The sequence below is a fragment of the Brassica napus genome, chromosome C1 (assembly GCF_020379485.1).
Source record: "Brassica napus cultivar Da-Ae chromosome C1, Da-Ae, whole genome shotgun sequence".
NCBI classification, from domain to species: domain Eukaryota; kingdom Viridiplantae; phylum Streptophyta; class Magnoliopsida; order Brassicales; family Brassicaceae; genus Brassica; species Brassica napus.
In genome coordinates, this window is record NC_063444.1 from 47250557 (window position 1) to 47271307 (window position 20751).

The 20751-nt window shown below is 33.6% G+C and overlaps 3 protein-coding genes across 4 annotated transcripts; 1 reads left to right on the top strand and 2 right to left on the bottom strand.

Moving 5' to 3' along the window:
• Window positions 1–4807: 4807 nt before the first annotated feature.
• Window positions 4808–8942, top strand: LOC106377480 (CTP synthase-like). Its single transcript, XM_048744661.1, has 22 exons — window positions 4808–4942; window positions 5031–5158; window positions 5335–5414; window positions 5484–5570; window positions 5638–5688; window positions 5774–5891; window positions 5976–6032; window positions 6119–6183; window positions 6277–6360; window positions 6449–6499; window positions 6603–6665; window positions 6754–6800; window positions 6884–6953; window positions 7040–7102; window positions 7217–7306; window positions 7375–7413; window positions 7497–7724; window positions 7818–7903; window positions 7982–8030; window positions 8131–8211; window positions 8300–8393; window positions 8489–8942. The coding sequence occupies exons 2-22, from the start codon at window positions 5041–5043 to the stop codon at window positions 8644–8646; spliced, it is 1779 nt and encodes a 592-aa protein (XP_048600618.1). The 5' UTR covers window positions 4808–4942; window positions 5031–5040; the 3' UTR covers window positions 8647–8942.
• Window positions 8943–14332: 5390 nt separating this feature from the next.
• On the bottom strand, window positions 14333–15514 carry LOC106375078 (fasciclin-like arabinogalactan protein 14). Its single transcript, XM_013814974.3, has one exon. The coding sequence runs from the start codon at window positions 15411–15413 to the stop codon at window positions 14625–14627; it is 789 nt and encodes a 262-aa protein (XP_013670428.1). The 5' UTR covers window positions 15414–15514; the 3' UTR covers window positions 14333–14624.
• Window positions 15515–16038: 524 nt separating this feature from the next.
• LOC106377479 (protein gar2-like) lies at window positions 16039–19281 on the bottom strand. Of its 2 annotated transcripts, none has more exons than XM_048744658.1 (9): window positions 19121–19281; window positions 18879–19033; window positions 18594–18694; window positions 18173–18515; window positions 17109–17877; window positions 16953–17014; window positions 16749–16855; window positions 16581–16668; window positions 16039–16492 (listed from the first exon to the last, which is right to left on the bottom strand). In XM_048744658.1, the coding sequence occupies exons 2-9, from the start codon at window positions 19005–19007 to the stop codon at window positions 16217–16219; spliced, it is 1875 nt and encodes a 624-aa protein (XP_048600615.1). In that variant the 5' UTR covers window positions 19008–19033; window positions 19121–19281; the 3' UTR covers window positions 16039–16216. The 2 variants fall into 2 exon arrangements, with proteins under 2 accessions (XP_048600615.1, XP_048600616.1); XM_048744659.1 differs by having other exon boundaries at window positions 18879–19029; window positions 19121–19277.
• Between the last annotated feature and the right edge of the window lie 1470 nt (window positions 19282–20751).

The following is a 20751-nucleotide window of genomic DNA, read 5'->3' on the forward strand; positions in this document are numbered from 1 at the left end:
TTTCATATGAAATTACATCTTTCAGTAATGAAAAAGATTAATAATTTTCTTAAATAACACTCTTACGTATGGTATTTCAGGACCAAACATATACGAGCGTCTTAAATAAAATACTTTAAGGATCTTTATGATAACATCTCAGTTTTAGATCTCCAGTTTAGAATACATAAAAACAATATAGTATTGTCAAGAGTTTTCTTCCAAAATATAATTTTTCTATAACTCTTCAGGAGTTTTGATTATATTCAAATCATGATTCTATTGATTTATAATCTCTTGATAAATACAAATGGATACATTTGTTAACCTTATAATATTTCATATATCCCATAAAATAGTTTGTTTCAATTCGATCGAATATGCAGAGTTCCCGGGAACATGATTTTGATATCATCAATCCTTCATGGATTATACTTTCAGGGATTAACATTTTTCAAGTGGATTGTTTCATTCAAGTTCTTCCTTTATTACCAGACTATAAGGAACTTGAAACTAGTTGCATCTACCACATGAAATTATGTCTCTTCACAATTAATTTCATATTGATCCTTCTTTGTGTGCAACGGTTCATTTACATCTCACTTGTTTTACACCTTTTAGTGTATGGACTACTGGTCCAAATACTTCTCTATTTCACAAGAAGTTTATATCTTTGTCTATTGCATCTTTCTGATTTGGCCAATCATTTCTTTGTGTACACTTTTCAATAGACTTTCTTTCATGATCCTCTTTCTCATTTATTATATCAACTGCTACTTTGCATGTATAATATCATCGACGTCAATTTTCTTATCGGTTCCATTTTGTTTCATACATGACATAACTTATTGAGATCTCTTCATTTGTCTCAGGTACCTGAATTTTCGTCAGTCATGTTTAATTTCTCTTCTGGAGATCATACAAAACTATATTGCCTCGTTTTGACCATTATCAATATATGCTCCTTTTCATTTACGAGGATTTATCTTGGGAACCAATCTGTCTACCACGCTGCAGGCGTGACTAGCAGTTTGATATTGTTCTTGTAGAACATTTATTCTTATTGGAGCATTTACAGCTGGTATATGTGACTTGATCACTATATTTATATGGGTCGTGTCTGGCAACTGCTTTAGTAAGTTTTGAAATGAATTATCTTTTGGACTTCTATTTCACATTGTGTTTAGCCCGAGGATCAATGATAATTCATTTCAACTTATTTTCTTTTCCAGCTGTTTATTTTCTCCCCCTTATGTTGGAAGTACTAACTCACTTTTAGAATTCATGTATAGCCTTACTTATATTTTTCGGGATGGCTCTGGATTCTTAAGTGTCAATAGAGATTTATATCCAACATATATTTCCAACCTCATTTGAAAACACATCTTCATTTGAAGCTCTGTGGCGGAGCAACATCCAACATTCTTAGATGAAAATGATTGGTTTCTGATCCTATACCAATGATGGGGAGAACTAGTGAATATTTATTGGCTTGATGCGAACCAGTGTTGCTCAAAATGTTTAGCACTTATCTCAGTGAATGTGCTATAGTCGTTAAAGACTTTAAGAAGTGAATTCACCAATATTATAAAAATGCATAGTGGGTGATCAGTCCACTAACATCTTCGTTATTTATGCCAATATCTTATTTTGGCTGGTGAAAACCATATTACCCTTTTATCTTATGGGTAAGCAACATATGTCAAATCATTCGGAAGAATCTTCTGGTTCTTATATGACTATGCATATGACCTTTAAGTATATATTCGCATTATTAATGAACCAAAATGGTCTAACTGATTCATGCCAAATGTAAACTTCTAGTTTACTATACATTTATCTTCATTATACTAATCTTTGTGTAGTACAATATATAAGAGGCTGTAGATATTTTCTCTAAAATACTTATACTGCTTTGAGAATTATTTCTGATTGAAATGTATATATCATTTCGTTTGCTTATTGTCTCAACATAAGTGTCTCAAAATCTTACGGATTTACTTTGAGAAAAATTCATCAATCTTAGTTTTAGTGTAAACATAATCTTCTGGATGTTTGACTTATCATAAAAAGTGAGATTCTTTAACTCTTCCCCTCGAGATTATAATACTACAGGTTTATCAATCTCGAATGTATCTCATTTTCTTAATCAACAACATATCCTACATGGGTTATGTATTTTTCGTAGATCCTTTTAACTTTTGATACTTATAAAAATACAATACCTTAAGAACTTTAAATTGCATTCTTAAGAACTTTAAATTAAATTTTATGTGCAGTAATACTATGTATACTTCTGGAGCATCATGTATATCATCTTTTTAAGCATTCTATAAGTTTTTACTACCTTGTATTGTACACACAATAAATTTTCTTTCATCTTCAGATGAATTCATAATTTCTTTTCTTCATTACCATGTTTATTTTCTCAACTTTAAGTGAGAGTATGAGTTCTATAAAGAAACTCTTTGGACCTTGACCTCATTTATGTTCACGTCTAAAACCACTATTTATGAGTTTTTTTAAATGTCATATTCTCTTCAGAAGAATGAATCATAATCAACTAGACGTGATTTATCAATAGATATTTTTCAATATATATGCATCATAAAAAATTTCTTGAAGAAATTTTACTTTTAAACTTAACATCCAACATAGTTGGCTTTATTTACAGACTTCAGGTCTTGTAATCTTTAAATGCAAAATACAAAATGAGCTTTAGGTAATCACTTCAGGTGATAATACATTTTTTATATATATTATTCTCCAAAACTTATGGATCTTTTAGAGTCAAGCTTTAAACTTAAAATCCTCAATATAAATGGTAATAAAATCAAAATATTTCAAATATATATAAATATGTATTAACAAAGGTGTCTTATTATATCAGAAAATAAATAAAACTTTCATAGTAATTATTATATAGACTATATTATTACTCTCATGCTTTTTAACAAAGTTTAACCTATCAATCAATTTAATGAACAAATTTATATCACTGCCAATTTCATGCAAATTGATTTATCTAATCAAGTTTGTTAAACTTGTATATAAAGCATAAAAATACTTATCTTATAAACAGAAGTATATCGGCGATGAAAGTTTCAGCTGTTCACGTTTCTGAATTGGCTGATAGCTTGTACATATCTTTCCGAGAGAATACACAATCCTGAAAACTTTAAATTTTGCTCATATAAACATGACCATTACATTAGTAAATATCAACATATAATCCAAATTCTTTTATGATATTAGACCAAAGACTAATCGACTACAAAACAAACCGATTACAAATAATTTCTTTTATGATGTTAGACCATGAATCATAAAGTATGTTTCCTTAATACCATTAAACCATGAAGCATATTAAAGTATAATAAGCAAAATTTAATTAATCAAATAACTATTATTCTTACATATAGACAAGCGTTGATATATATATATATATATATATCATCGTCTAAAATGACTATATATATATATATATATTTTTATTTTTTTTAGAATTTCGCAATTTTAAAATGAACCATTTATTATGAACTTCATAATTTAAAAACCGTTTACATTAATCATACAAGCAATAACAAGTAAATATAATGTAAACAAACATAAGGCGATGTTAATGCCAAAATATTCATCAGTGGTTCCTCCAACAAAAATAAAATACATAGCCGAAAAAATATAAATCGCACATAAAATTAAAGCTAAGCGACTCATCTTCATTGCGATTAAAAAACCAAAATATGGCGATTTGAAAATTTTGAGAGGAGATGAAATGTTTTTTGGATGAGTGAATGAAGTGAAGAATGAGTTGTATTTATAGATGAAAATACTGTTCATAGCCGTTTGAAAAAGAGAAAAATTTTGAAAATATTTCTTTGTGACCGTTGCGGTTAAATCGAGTGCACTAAAAATCAGTCTGAAAATATCGTATTAAACGATCAATCAAATCTATTAAATTTCATAAAATTTTGATAAAAATAAAAATTATGGTGAATAAATATTTTTTTGTTATGATAATAAATTATGCGACGGCTCAGCCGGTCAATGCAGAATAATAAATAAATTATACGGCGGCTCGGCCGACCAATTAGCAATAAACAAAATATAAGGTGGCTCAGCCGACTAGTTAACAACAAACAGAAAATAAAGGCGGTTCGGCCGTCCAGTTAACAATAAATAGAATATAAGGCGGCTCGGCCGACCAATAAATTAATTAAAATATTAATAAATAATATAGGCGGTATTCCGGCCATTATAACATAATATAAATAATAGTACATGCGGTATACCGACCATTATAGCAGAGTATATATGATACAATAAATTTTACCGAATTGCAGAACGATCGTGCTGATAACGTGTTAAGAAATAACTTATAATTTATAGTATCGAGAAATTTAAATAAGAGTAGAATTTGATACCCGTAGGAAGCAAATAACACTAGTATAAGGGAGAGAGTTTATTATAAGGAAGAAGAAGAAGATGTAATGGTTCTTTGATTATAAACTCTTGTTCTTGTTTATGGTGTACAAAAGAGTGAGATGAGTGATGGTATTTATAGTGAACAACAATACATAAAATAACAAAGATGGTGTTTAATTTGGTAAATGAGTGGGTGATCATAGTGTTTGATGAGTAGATGATCATAGTGCTTGAGTTGGTAAAAGAATGGATGATAATAGTGCTTGAGTTTGTTAAAGAAGTGGATAATCATTTAAATGCTTATCTTATAACATATATATATGTTTTTACCAGTAGGTTTAGATTGAAATCTACTGTTTCATTCTCTTCACTGAAAGGGTCAAAGCCACAATATTAAAAATTAAAAAAAAAGATACGAACTTTATTTTTGGTTGGCTTTAAATAGGGAGGGAGGGGGTCTCGCAGGTTATATAGTAAGCTTATTAGCCGCCGCCTTGCAAAAAAAACCCCAGGAAAGGCCATTTGCTTTCAGACGAAGGTAGTGTCTGAGTCATACATAACAGAAGAGATTGCTCTTCTTTGAGAAGGCTTATTTATACCTTTGTTCTCTGTTTTTAATGGTTTAGGTTGAAGAAAATGAAGTACGTTTTGGTGACAGGAGGAGTGGTGAGTGGACTTGGGAAGGGAGTCACTGCAAGTAGCATTGGTCTTCTCCTTCAAGCCTGTGGTCTCCGTGTTACTTCCATTAAGATTGGTGAGTTTCATTTACACGAACAAGAAAAGGGCAGATCCTTTTTTATTTATTTATATGTAATAACTTGTGTTGTGCTGCCTAATGGAATCAATTTGTAGAAAGTATTATACTCTTTTTTTTTTTTTTTGTTTACTGGTTCTGTTGTTTGAAGCTTCTTTCATACATTCTTGGCGCAGATCCTTATCTTAATACCGATGCTGGAACAATGTCTCCGTTTGAGCATGGAGAAGTGTTTGTATTGGATGATGGTGGAGAGGTGATTACATCCTCTTATTGTTCCTTGAACCATTGTATTGTGTATCTAACTGGGGTATAACATTTTCAGGTGGACTTGGACCTTGGAAACTATGAGCGTTTCTTAGACAGTACATTGACCCGTGACAACAATTTAACAACCGGAAAGATATACCAGGTACTGTCTACTACTACTTATCTCATGTTAGAATCTGGTCTTACAGTTTTTGCCCTGGTTTTTGCAGTCGGTTATTGACAAGGAGAGGAAAGGGGACTACCTTGGAAGAACTGTACAGGTTCATAAGTCTTTTAACTTTCTCTGATTCTAATTTTGAGTGAGTGTTTGAGCAAAGCCTTTTTTTTTTTTTACTTTTCTTTAAGGTGGTTCCGCATATTACTGATGCAATCCAAGAGTGGATTGAGCGTGTAGCTAATGTTCCTGTGGATGGAAAGGAAGGCCCTCCTGATGTCTGTGTCATCGAGTTAGGCGGGACTATAGGTAGGTACTTTGTTTGTTGGCTGATATTACCATTCATGACAGTTTCTTAGATGAGTGGGTTTTGTTTACTTGTGTACTGTGCAGGTGATATTGAATCTATGCCTTTTATTGAGGCCCTTGGTCAATTCTCCTATAAAGTTGGTAAGCTTTGCTCTCTAAGTTGTTTTTTTTGAGGCTGTTGATTATCGGCTCCATCACTGTTTTTGTCTGTATGTTGTTTCTTATAGGACCTGGTAATTTCTGCTTGGTTCATGTGAGTCTTGTGCCTGTCCTCAGTGTTGTTGGTGAACAGGTAATTTCCTATGTGGCTGTGATATCTTCCATGGAGATATTATTGTATTTAATTTGTAACAGTTGAGAGGTGTTAATGATATTTGTACTGCAGAAGACGAAGCCAACACAGCATAGTGTGAGAGAACTGAGGAGCCTTGGGTTGACACCAAATATCCTAGCATGTCGCAGCACCAAGGTAATGTTTTCATGTTCTGTAGTGTTTAATGATTAGCCATGGAATTTTTGATTGATTTTTCATCTTATCAGTTCTTGTTTTGTTACAGGCACTTGAAGAGAATGTCAAGACGAAACTCTCTCAGTTTTGCCATGTGCCGGTAATTTGTTGTTGATGTTTATTTAATTTCGTAGAAGCAGAGAGGTTAGATCTCGTCTTTAACAAGTGAACATTCTTGTCTTGCTTTTTCTTTGGTTTCCTAGGAAGAAAACATTGTGACGCTCTATGACGTTCCAAACATCTGGCATGTTCCTCTGCTTTTAAGGGTAAGTAAAGTTCGCTTGAATAGTTTCTAACCTTACTTATGAAGCCAAAGAAGCCTTATTTCCTTTGTTGTTAACTTCTCTAAAATAGGATCAAAAGGCTCATGGAGCAATCTTAAAAGAGTTGAACCTCCTTGGGTTTGTCTCTGAACCATCTTTTCGCTTTTCTGTGATGACTTTTTCTCTACTAATAGAGATTTGATTCCTTCTGCAATCTGCAGCAAAGCTGTAGAGGCTGACGTGACCGAATGGACTGAAAGAACTAAAATTTATGATTCGCTGCAAGATCCTGTAAGTAAACACTTCTTTAAAAAATATGTTTCCAATGCCAAGAGTGTCTATATAATGGAATCCATTGTTCATTCTCAATGGTACAGGTCAGAATTGCTATGGTTGGAAAATACACTGGCCTTACTGATTCTTACCTTTCCGTGTTGAAGGTAACACTGTCAATTGTGTACTTAAATAAACCAAATATAGAGCTATGCATTTCCTTATGAACTGACTCTGTTATTGAGGATTCTGTAAAACTGAGCTTTTTCATTTTTCTGCAGGCACTTTTGCATGCTTCTGTGGCATGTCACAAGAAGCTCGTTGTAGAGTGGGTTGCAGCCAGTGACCTTGAAGAGATTACAGCACATGAAGTAAGTCTTGTCTTCGTTTCTCTTAGTGTATATAAACTCATGAGTCTTTGTACGACTTACCATTGCAGACGCCAGATGTCCATAAAGCTGCATGGGATCTTTTGAAGGTAGGTTTAATTCTTATGAAACCTGGCATGCTGAGATTAAGTAAATATGTTGGACTTAGCAATCAGAATTTTTCTTGTTTCAGGGTGCTGATGGGATTCTAGTACCAGGAGGTTTTGGTGATAGAGGAGTGCAAGGAAAGATACTTGCTACAAAGTACGCACGTGAAAACCAAGTCCCTTTCCTTGGGATATGCCTGGGGATGCAGCTGGCTGTTGTTGAATTTGCCCGCTCCATTCTTGGCTATAAGGATGCAAACAGCACAGAGTTTGAACCAGAAACTTCAAGCCCTTGCGTCATATTTATGCCTGAAGTACTACCATATAATCTTCTCATTTGGCTGATTACATGCTTTAAATTTCTCTAAATGTCTTCTTAACCTTGTTTTCAATCTTTTTTGTAAAAGGGATCAACAACTCATATGGGAGGCACAATGCGCTTAGGTTCAAGGAGAACTCACTTTCAGGTTCCTGATTGCAAGTCTGCTAAGTTGTAAGTACATAACACACAACTCTTAGGACTCATTTCCAAAGCCAGAAAGTCTATATAATTTGTTATTTCCATCTTTAGGTACGGTAATGCAAAGTATGTTGATGAGAGACACCGGCACAGATATGAGGTTAATACAGCTTCTTCTATTCTACATATTGTTTGTTTCCTTGAGCTCTCTCCTGACTCCTGAGTCGTTGAAAATGTGACATGTTTTCTTATAATGGCAGGTAAATCCAGATATGATATCAGAAATTGAGAATGCTGGACTCTCATTCGTTGGGAAGGATGGGACTGGGCGTCGTATGGAGGTAATATGCTCGTACAAACCATGTTTAATGTGTAACTTCAGTGAGCTTAGAAGAACAGTGTATGAATGCTTTCGTGTGTGAGGTGCAGATTGTGGAACTCCAAAATCATCCATACTTTGTAGGTGTTCAGTTCCATCCTGAGTTCAAGTCCAGACCAGGAAAACCTTCAGCATTGTTTCTTGGTAAGAACCCATGGTTATGTATGTAGCATAATGGCAAGAAACTGTGTTGATTGTGTTTGTGGGATTTTACTAAGAAACGTTTTGTTACAAAACAGGTCTTATAGCAGCAGCGTCTGGGTGTCTAGAAGCAGTTCTGCAAGCAAGTGTCAAGATGAACAAAGTTTTGATTAATGGAATGGCCAATGGAACAGCAATGGGGAAATTTTATCAGAACGGCAATGTGTATAGCAACGGAAACGGGTTACATCACTGACTCAAGAAAGGAGCAAATTTTACTGCATTTTGAAAACTCTCTTTTTTGGTTTCCTTTAATCAAAGCCACTCTGCATGTATAGAGCCTGAGCTTGTTGTTGGTTTTGGGGGATAGATATGGATGTGAAGTGTGTGCTTCATGTTCTTGGAGATGCTTTTGCCTTTCCATAGCTAAAAATAATAAACATTTCTAATCTAGTGTTGCCTTTCTTTTTTTTTCTTCATTTGAAAGCAATGTTTAAAAAATCTTTAAATGGTGATTATGTGTTTTATAAAGAATTATTGTTTAGACGAACATTTAAACTGATTTTTTTAATGCCTATTGATTTTAAAAATTATATTCTAAAATAAATTGTTTTATTTACTGTTAGAACACTGTTTGTAAGTAATGCAACCAAACAATAATGCACCATTTAGTAAGAAAAACTTCACAGATTTTAGTTTTTCTTTATTGCTTCCAATTAAAATCTCTCACAATTTGTAAATATCAAATACAAGCTTTTCCAAATAAAGATTTTCGAGTTTTAACTTTATTTCTTCTTTGGACTGTATTGCCTTATTCAATAGAACTTGTAAAGCTTGAAATGCTCTTTTGTGTGTTTGAGTAAGCTTTGCTGCTAATCTCCATTTTTTCTGGCTTTCAGAAATCTAATGTGATTTATTTCATTCCTGCACTCTGTTATTCATCACCACACCGTCATAAAGAACCAAACTCCAAAAGGATGAGATCAAAAACGCAAACGCCGAGTAAGGAGTACTAATCGCTGAAACTCCACTTGTTGTTGAGTTGTCTTTTGCAGAAGAAGGTGGCTTAGCAGTAGCAGCAGCAACAAAAAGTTTAGTAGTAGAGGAAGGTGGAGAAGGTGGCTCGTCATCAAACAATTAAAGCAAAATCATGATTCCTCCAAACTCATGATCCTGATAATCGAATTATCAGAATCCCTTTAACCCCAAACATCAACATCAAGCTGAGACGTATATACATTCTCTCCGATCAGTAACATACATGTTGATCGCCATAGCTAACTGCACTCGGTATACCTCCATCGAATTGAAATCGACACTCAAATATCTGCAGTCTTGGTACCAAAGCTAATGAAGAGGATACCACTGCAACGGTCATTAGATGGTATTTGTTTCTATAGTGTATTTTGTACATAAAACCAATTATCTAATAATTTTAAATAACTCTTGATAATTATTATGAGTGAAATCCTTGTTTTCCAATAAAGAGAGATTTTTAAGAGTTTGAATATATGATTAATTTAATAAGATTGGATTTGACAGAATTTTTATAATACCAGATACTAAATACTAGAAATTTAAACAAAAACTAAAATTCTTAAAAATCATCAATACAATAAGGTCCCTCTTTAATTAACGAAAAAAAAGTTCACAGTTTTAGAAGTGACATGTGTCAATAAAAACTCCATACAAAGACAAAACTATTTTATTACTAAGAAAAAACTCTCTGTAAAGAAATAAAATTCTTTTTTTTTATTCAACAGAAATAAAATTCTATTTTATTATATAAGAACTAGGATTAAACTCGTCCTACGGATGGGTAAACAAATATACAAATAATTTAAATATATTTAAATATTTATTTTTTTTTACTTAAAAATAAAATTAATTTTTACGTCAAATTTACCTATTTATTTTACAAATTATAAACTTAATTAACTGTTAAAATCATAAAATATTTATTTTTATAAAAAGTTTATTTTAATTTAGCTTATAACAATATGTCACATCGACTATTTTTAACAAAAACAACATATAACTAATAGTTGTATCCATTAATCTAAATCTAATGTTAAATTTTCTAAATTGCCCTTTAATTTTATACACAGTCACACACAAAAAATAAAAAATGTATTATCGTAAACTAAGCTTGTCATCATCTACTTTTGTCGTGGAAACTCATTCGCTGTCGACTAAAAATACCGTTTCTTTTCTCCAAAAACAAATCATTTTCTGTTCTCGTATGTGTTTACACCTTGAAATTTTTCGCGGAAAAATCTCAAATTTCACATAATCAGATTTTGAATTGTCAGTTGTGTCAAAAAATGTCTCTCTGAGTGATTTAGAGACTTAAGGGTAAAAAAATATTGGTTCAGAGAAGTGTTGTGAGTTGGAAAAGAGTTTGGAAGTCGTTCCAAGCGGTTTCAAAGCATGTTTGCTCTTCTCCTTCACCCTAATTCTTCTCGCTCTCAAGCTTGATCATGTTTTTTTTTGAAAAAAGGGCACTAGCTTGATCATGTTCTTTCTCAATCATGGTGGTCAGTTTCTTTATTTCATTTTCGTAATTGCTGCTTTGACTTCTCTTTCTATAGCCAAAGTTGGGATAATTTTCTCTGAATCAGTAAATGTGTTTCTCTGATATTAAGTTTTGACTATATTTAGTTTGGGTACAAACTATAAAAATTGGATCCTTGTGTTTAGCGATGTCTAAAGTAGAAGCTTTTATCATCATTTGGCTCTATTTTTTTTTGCAGATTTATATTTACACCACTGTGACCGTTCCGTGTTGTGATTTCATCGCTTCTCATCTTCGCATTCTCTTTTTTTGCATATGTTCTTCATTTTTTCTTCTCTTTCCGTATAATTCTTCATCGGTGTGATTTTCTTATTTTTAGGTAAAAATTACACGTCAAAATTTGACTATTTATTTTATAAACCATAAACTTAGCTAAACAAAATCTAATTATTTTACAAATTAAATTAAAAATCATAAAATATAATTTTTTTTTTAAGTTTGTTATAATTTAGCTTCTAACGATTTCAGCTCCACTCTTTTTAGCAAAGAAACATCTAACTAATAGGTGTAGCCTTAATCTAAATCTAATGTTAAATTTTTGAAATTGTCCTTCATTTTTATACAGAGTCACACACAAAAAGTAAAATGATATTATCGTAAACTAAGCTTTTCATTATCTTCTTTTATATACTACATAAAATAATTAGTTGAACACAATTTCTGGAAATCGATATAATGATTTCATATTCTTATATAAAACATTATATTCATATATAAAGAATTATAATAACTATTAATGTCTTATAATTTCATGACTTATAAGTCATTTATAAATAAATAAAGCATTTATAAAATTATCTATCATGGCTTACAAAATTATTTTATCTTAATTTGAAATTATTTATATGATTTTATAAAACATTTATAAAAAATAAAAAAAAATTCCTATATATTAAACTAGAAATCAGTTAAGTGAATTTTGCTTACATATCGATCATTTGTGAAGTCTTAAGATTTTTTTATAATTTGCTTGGTCGATAATTTAGATTTAAAAAAAAAATATTGATCCTTTAATATCACTTGCCCAAAAATCTAAATTATATTACAAATACTGATTTATGATAACTAATTGTTGAAATTATAGAAAGAATATTAACACTTGATTAATTATTATTTTTATTCATAAACTACATAATATAATAAATGGAACTTTTAAAAAAAATTATTTTAATTATATCTAAAATAAAAGGCAAATATAAAACTAATTACTATCACTTGCCATATAAGATAAATGATATTTACAATAACTAATTGTTGAAATTATAGAAAGAATATTAACACTTGATTAATTATTATTTTTATTCATAAACTACATAATATAATAAATGGAACTTTTAAAAAAAATTATTTTAATTATATCTAAAATAAAAGGCAAATATAAAACTAATTACTATCACTTGCCATATAAGATAAATGATATTTACAAATCATAATTAATGGTAGCTAATTTTCAAAAATATAGAAAGTGCAATAATGTTTAATCAATTATTTATATATTTATATACTACATAAAATAATGAATATAATTTTTTTTATAGAAATAATGATTTCATATTCATATAAAAATATAGTAGTATCTATAACAATTACCAATCTCTTATAATGTCCTTATATGTTTGATAAATAATTATGCTTTGAAGATTGGAAAGATTGTATTTAACGGATCATATGAGAACTTTGATTTAAATTTTTTTTTTCATTTAAGTCAAATAATATAGTGAATAAGGTAATGTTATGATTGAAAAGAATTTTAAGATGGAATTTTGGTTCGATAATTTGTATTACTATTTAGAGAATGAAATAAATATTTGACAAAAATATGTAAATTAGGAAAACATTAGCAAAAATTTAGTAAAAAGAACGAAATGATAACGAGAAAAATAAAAAGAGACCCAAGAAGATGCATAATATATGTTGGAAAAGTTAATGTGATAATTACATATATAATTCCACAAGCATTTGTTATTACTAAATATTAATCATTTATTTTTACATCAAATTTATAAAAACTTTACGATTGATTTTCAAACTAATTGAAGTTAAAAATTATATTTTTAGTGTTTCTAATTATTATTATGACATTATATACATATATTATATATATATTTTATAATATTTATATCTGCGAATTCGCGGGCAACCCACCTAGTAAATAATATAATAAGAGACTTATAAATTCAATTCATGACCTGCTTTCTGGGAGGACTCTTTGTACCACCATCTGTTAGAAGTGAATAAACATTACAATAGAAACTCATCACTATCCATGATTCAAACTGTAGAATAATAATATGATTTTACTTACGTATGGACAAAACGACCTTGTCCGCTGCTATCTAAAAAGAAGAATAAACATAAAGATAAATATTAACACACACTCAGTGACAAAAAAACACAAAATTATATCCTTACCAAAAAGACTTCTTTGAAGCAACAATGGGAAACTTCCCATCGTTTTAGAGTGTTGAAGGTGTCTAAACCAATTTGTTGATGATGAACATACAGACACATGTATCCCTTATCCATGAGGTCTTTCAAGATTGGAATATAACCTTTGTCCGATGATAGAAGGATCAGCGTTGCTGGAGCTTGATTACGTTCACACCACAATTCTAGTTATGTTTTAGTGCAGCTATCAGCAGCTTGATCTACAGACTCAGGTTCCTTGATATAAGTGACACTCTTGCCATTTTCCATTTTCAGCTCTCTCACAAGTTCTTCTTTCAACTCTCTCTCTTAATACCATTCGCATGAATCAGGTAAAGCTCTGGTAAAACTTCTTCATTGTAGCCGTGGGCAATAAGGTACTGGTTGATCCGAGAACTAGCGATGCTAACTTGGTTTGGATAAATGGCGACATTCTCTAGGTCTCAAAAACCCAACGGCTAGAAGCAGTTCTGCAAGCAAGTGGCAAGGTGAACAAAGTTTGTACAAATAGAGTGGCTAATGGAACAGCAGTGTTGCATTTCTTTCTGACTTACATTTGGAACTTGGAAGTAATGTAACCAAACACAATACACCATTTAGTAAGAAAAACCAATGTTCTAACAGTTGGAATAGGCAGCAAATAAGTGATAGTTGAATTGATTTTATTAAAGTTCAATTCATGCAACTCACATCAGTTTAAACCATTCTAAATTAGTTTAAAACAATTTAAATCCGTTTAAATCAATCTAAATTGATATAAATCTCTTAATCAAGTAATTATGTTAGTCCAAATTCAGAAATTTGTCTAATTTCTTTATTTTTGTATATCTAATTTTAAGAGTTCATCAAAATAATTTTATAATTAAATTTTAAACTAAAACATCTAATATAATTATAAAATTCTACTGAGCATCTATTTACCATCTACCATTTTTGAACATTGAGAAAAACCTTACATGTTTTTTATTCTTAATTGTTTACATTTCAAATCATTCACAGCTTCCAAATAAAGAAAATTTTGAGTTTTACAACTTTCTCCATCCTTATTGTATCATCAGTCACTTTATTTGTTCTTTGGATTTTGTTGCCTTATTCCATAGAAATTATGAAGCTTGAAGTGTTCTTATGTGTTTTGGGTGTAAAAGCTTGAAAGCTGTGCTGCCCATCTCCACTTTTTTTCTGGCTTTCAGAAAGCTGATCTGGTTTATTTCATTCTTGCACTCTGTTATTCACTAGACCGTCGTGAAGAACCAAAAGGATGAGATCACAAACGCAAACGCCAAGTCAGGCGCATTAATCGCTGAAACTCCACTTGTTGTTGAGTTGGCTTTTGCAGCAGAAGGTGGCTTAGCAGTAGCAGCAGTAGCAGCAGCAACAAAAGGCTTAGTAGTAGAGGAAGGTGGGGATGGTGGCTCGTCAATTGTATAATCATCATCATTAGGAGGTTGTGGAGGAAGTGGTGTAGATGATGAACCATGATCAGAAGGACCTTCAGGATTCATTATAGGTATGTAACTACTAATATGAAGCACCGAGATGTTATATGGATGTGTGGCAACAGAGTCTATAAGCTTAGAGTCAAGGAGAGATCCACGAACCGCAGATCCAAACATGACGTCACCGTTGTTCATAACGGTTGCGTTTATGAACCCTTGTTGGCCTTTGGCTTGACCGCTTGATTGGAAGAGAGTGGTGAGTATTACTGATTTTTTGTTGAGACTCTTGAGTTTCTTGATGTCGTAGTAGTCTAAGACGATGTGGAGGCTAAGGCTTTTCTTGTTGTCTTCGGTTGATTGGTCGGAGAATAAGGACATTGCGTCGTTGGAAAGGGCGAGGACGGTTATGGTTTGACGGGAGTTGATGGTGGAAGCGAGTCCGGTTTGGGAGAGGAGGTTGTTGAAAGTGGAGAACTCATTGTTCAGGTTTAAAATGCGTGTGATGTTGAATGCGTGGGCATTGAGGAATGTAGAAGCAAAGAAGAAGAGGGAGAGTGTAAGTGAAGCAGAGGAAAAAGAAGACATTGTATGGATTTGATTGATGAGGATGGTTGTTGTGAGCTTTTTATAGAGTCGAGATGTGCATGTTTTGATTTGGTGTCTTGTTTAGACATGAGGAAGAGAATGTGTTTCTCCGCACTTTGAGGATACTTGTCTCATGTCTTTTCTGGATTAAGAACACTTGTCGGGGGTCTCATGACCTATTATGGTGGTTACTTTAAAAGCGTTTAGGTTATTCAAGTGATGTTCAAGCAATGTTCTAAAGTTCTGGTCTAGGCGGTATATTAGTTACAGCCAAAACGATTTTCTTAAAATCCAAATTATATAATTTAATATAATTCGATATAAACTGGTCTAAATTTGTTTTAACAAGTAACAATGTTAGTTCAAATCCATGTCTACTTCTTAAATTTCTAATTTTTATAATTCATCCAAATAATATTAGACATAAAAACTAAAATATTTATATATGTAAAATATATAATATTCGTCAATCCCGAATAATCCGGCTAGTTGGTAGTCCGGTTATAAACATTGTGTTAAAATAAGCCACTTGTTTGCAATAGAGAGAGTAATCATACAAGTAACATTGTAACACATGTTGCGGAAATTTGTTCCTCTTTTTATCCCCGTGAAAATGGTAGAGAGCTACTTGAAATACATTTTTATTGTTTTTTTTAATATCCATACAAAAAAAATGAACCATAAACGTCATCAATAGGAGTATGATTATAGAGAAGAAAACAAAATGAAAAAATCCGATAATGCAGATGATAAAACTCATCTTTTTTTTGTTCCTAAGCTCTTATTGCTTCTCTTTTATCCCATCAGGCTGTTGCATTTCCGTTTGATTGAGAATCTGTTCGGACGTAAGTCATACTACGAGTACTTGGAGCTGCTGCAACGCTGTTGGTGCCAGTCTCAGCTGAATCACGTTTCCATTGCATACTCCTGGCTCCACCTCTAACAACAGAACGACCCCTAAATGCACCACCAGGGATACCTCTTCTGTAAGGTGAGGAGGCTCTTGCGTACCTTCCCGCTCGAGACCATGACATGCTCGACGCAGCCTCCTGTTGTTGTTCATTGCTTCCTTTCACAATCTGCATCCATCAGAAAAATACAAACTAAGACTCTAACCATTCCTAAAGACTACCAAACACTACATGAGATTTTTCAATATTTTTTTACCTTGAGAATCCGAGACATGAATGAGGTGCCGTCCAGAGATAATGCACTCTCTGCAGACTCTTTGCGCGTGAACTCGATATATGCTGATCTGCAAAAGGCGAACAACTTTGGTCACTTAAAAGCCTCTGGTAACTAAACTTTGCAAGGTCCTGAATGCAGATAACTTACCCACTTGGTTGCCCTGTCGCTGGATCTGTAACTATGACAGCTTTAAGCACTTCACCAAACTTGTTGAAATGCCTTGAAAGGCTATCCTTGGTGGCACCAAAATGAACCTGTTTTACGACCAAACCACACTCAAATTAATACAACCAATGAAAAAAAATTTGCTCAGTTTCAGTTCAGGAGTAAATAAAGAGTCACAGTCATTACATTGGCGACAAAGATTGTTCGAGACCTAGCATCTTCCAAAGGGCGGCTAGCAGATAATGTCCCTGCAAATACGACCAAGTCATGAAGAAGAACTTAACCAACAGGAACCCAAGAAGTTACAATACCATGAATCTTTTAAAAAAAACAAAAACTCACCAGGAACAGGTTTCTTAATCAATGATTCTTCTTTCGCAATGGCAGCAGGTTTCACCGTTGATGATTCTGTGATAGCTTCACTAGATGTATATCTTTGCAGGCCCACACCTGGTACTTTCATCTGCTCCTCTAACTTCACTGTCTTCCCTGTATCTGCACTGCCAGAGAAACCTCCATTCTTCTGCTTGGTTCCAACTTCAGTAAAGTGATCTTGATAATTGGTCCCTTTAACTCTATTGGGGTCATCGACCAATCGATGCTGCAGACTTTTCGGATTGTTAATTCTGTTCCCAAGTGAAGAACTCGAGTAAGACCCATTGACACTTGGACCGAGTCTGCTTGGCTGCAAGCCAGTTTCAAAAGTCGTCATGTTCTCAACATACACTCCATTGTTGTCAAGACGCTGTGAGTATTGATGCTGTACCGGTTCCTGATCTTCGCTACGTTCTTCATTCTTAAGGGGAACTTCCGAAGTTTCAGGAAAGCCTGTTGAGTGGCTAATTCTGTCAAAGACGCTTCTCCCAGTTTTGGGATTCTTGGCATCTTCAGCTGCTTCGGATACAGCTTTCATAACAGTGGCTATGGGATTCACAGCCTTGGCTACAGATCGGGTTTTCCGAGGTGGGTCCGGTTCAGATGAGTCTTGAGTCGATGCGGATACCACTGAGCGGAGACGTTTTAATGAGGGTTCAGTGGGCTTTGATGTACCCAGAGCATCTCGCATAGCAAACTGAAGCAGACGGCTAGAAACAACAGGTTTAGCCTCCCTCTATCATAGAAGTCAAAGAAAGATCATCAGAGAACCATAACCACTATCCGTACATTAGAAGGCTGGGGAAAGGCAACCCAATAACACAAAGTCAAGGGTAACTGAAGACGTCTCACACATGTCAGTCCTATACAACGCAAAGGTACCTACCCTCTGGCCTAAATTTGACTCTCAGAACATCTTCACAATACGATTTGACACCCATCCAGTGAACTATTTAAGCATATTTTTCAAACTTTCTACTCCAGGTACTAAGTGGTGATTGCTATTAAGCAGGAAATTACAGAATACAAACCTGTTCGTTCCGCGAGCTGTCAATTTTACTCCTTTTCCTGTGGGAATGAGACTGCTCAGATGGGGACCTTTTACCATGTCTCTCTCTGTGATCTTCCTTCTCGTAGTTATGAACTTTGTGAACCTCAGAACTCAGAAGAGGAGGAACGTCAGAAGCATTCGGCTGGGTTCTCCACTGTCTACTGCGCCGAGATGGTGCTCGTCCTTTCTCAGATTCGGAATCCATTTGCACAAGTGCTTTATCCTCATTCAGACTGCTTACCAATGAGCTTCTCATGTTAGTTTTCTCAACATGAGAACTAGTAAAATACTCATCCACACTTTCCCCTAGATGATCCCACAACCTGTAAAAAAAAAAACCTCCAACTGAGTTCAAATTTCCACAGAGAGATTTTAGATAAGGGCAATAGTCATTTGCATACCAGGAGACAAAAGAATCGCTATCATCAGCAAGAAAGATCTTCAATTCATTCTTAGCTTCCTCTTTCCTCCTCCCATTCTTAAGCAAGACTATCACATATTCCTATGAGCAAGCAAAATATACATCACTGTCATTAGAATTCTAAGAGACTTATAACCATCACAATACACTAAAAACTAAGCAACACTAGCTAAGAACACGAGTAACACCATCAACGTGTAGAATCAATCAACAATCCAAGAAAGCTAATTATCACATTCAACCTAAATAAGAAATATTCGTATACCACAAGAATGTCATCAGTGTAATCTCCCATGTACTCCTTCAGCTTAACCTTCACTCTCTCTTTCAACTTCACAACTCCTTCCTCACTGAAATCACCATTGAAGGTCCGATCATCATCGTCGCTTCCCATCGAGATCGTATCAAAAAAAAACCTAACTTTTCCGCCGCAATGACACAACAGAGAAACAACAAAATCAGTATAAACCCTAAGACTCAATTCGAGAACGGAGAGATTTAAACAACCTCCGGTCCGTGGGGATGTTTAGGGTTTGGTTCTCTGTCTGTCGGGGAAGAATCCAAAGAGCGCACTCGCTCGATTTTATCAGAAAGGGATTTTTCGCTTCGGCTTCCACAGACGGAACGAATTAGACAGAGAGAAACTGAACAAAAATAAATAAAATTATAAGTCCTTTCGTAAAATCTTTTATAAACCCAAACACACAGGAGGTTTATGCTCCTAATGGGCTGGGTCGAAATTTATTGGGCCGAATCAATGTGGGTAGTAGTGTGCTATGCTACGGTTGTAGTAGTATTTTTATGATACGGTACTAAAAGCATGTTTATCGGTAAAACCCACGTAAGGGCTCTTAGTGATTTTTTTAATATTTAAGTGAAGTTAAGTTATTTTGTTAAGAGATACTTAATGTTAGTGGTTTATTGCTAGTATCTTAATTAGGAATTCTTAACAATAAAAAAATTATTAAATATAATTTTATTTTAAAAAAAAACAAAGTTAAGCATATTATTTGAAACATAAATTTTAAAATAAAAACATAAAAGCAAAGATTACTAAATAAACGATAATAATTTGAAATAGGCATCGAAGCTTAGTTGATGTCTTGATCACGTCCAAATTTACTTAATATATGTTCAACCAAATCACGTTTCAGTTGTTGATGCGCTTGTTTATCACGAATTCTTGCTCGAACACCCATCTGATTGGCGATATTTGTATGGATATCTATTGAATATGTGAGATCGATATGTGAATTTCCGCTGCCTTCTCCTTGTTGGAAATTGGAAACATCAAATTGAGTGTGTTGATCTCGTTTGTTTTCGACTATCATATTATGGAGTATGATACATGCTCTCATAATCTTCCCGATCTTGACTTTATCCCAACAAAGTGCTTGATTTTTAACAATGGTAAATCGAGCTTGCAAGACTCTGAAAGCACGTTCGACATCTTTTCTGACAGCTTCTTGACATTGAGCAAATAAAGCCGCTTTCGGACCTTGTGGTAGTTGAATAGATTGGATAAAAGTTGCCCATTTCAGATAAATATCATCGGTGAGATAGTAAGCCAATGAATAAGGATTTCCGTTCACCGAGAAATTCACATGCGAAGCTTGACCATTGATTATGTCATCAAAAACAGGTGAGCGATCAAGAACATTGATATCATTTAAGGTACCTGGAGGTCCAAAAAATGCATGTCATATCCAGAGATCATATGAAGCAACCGCCTCTAAAACGATTGTGGGTTTTCCCGAACCACGATAATATTGGTCTTTCCAAGCGGTGGGACAATTCTTCCACTCCCAATGCATACAGTCTAAGCTTCCGGTCTCAGCTTGGGAACATGTGGTCTTGCACGCGTCCGAATTGACTCGTATAAGACCGTCTAGTGAACATAGATATTCCCCATTACAATTGCTTATGGGTCATGAGTCAGACATATCCCATCTTAAGACATTTGGCTGTGCCGTCTATGTGCCAATTGCACCACCACAGAGAACAAAGATGGGACCTCAAAGGAGGATGGGGATATATGTTGGATATGATTCTCCCACGATTATTAAATACCTTGAGCCAACTACGGGTGATTTGTTTAATTAAGGCCATGTATGCGGATTGTCACTTTGATGAATCCG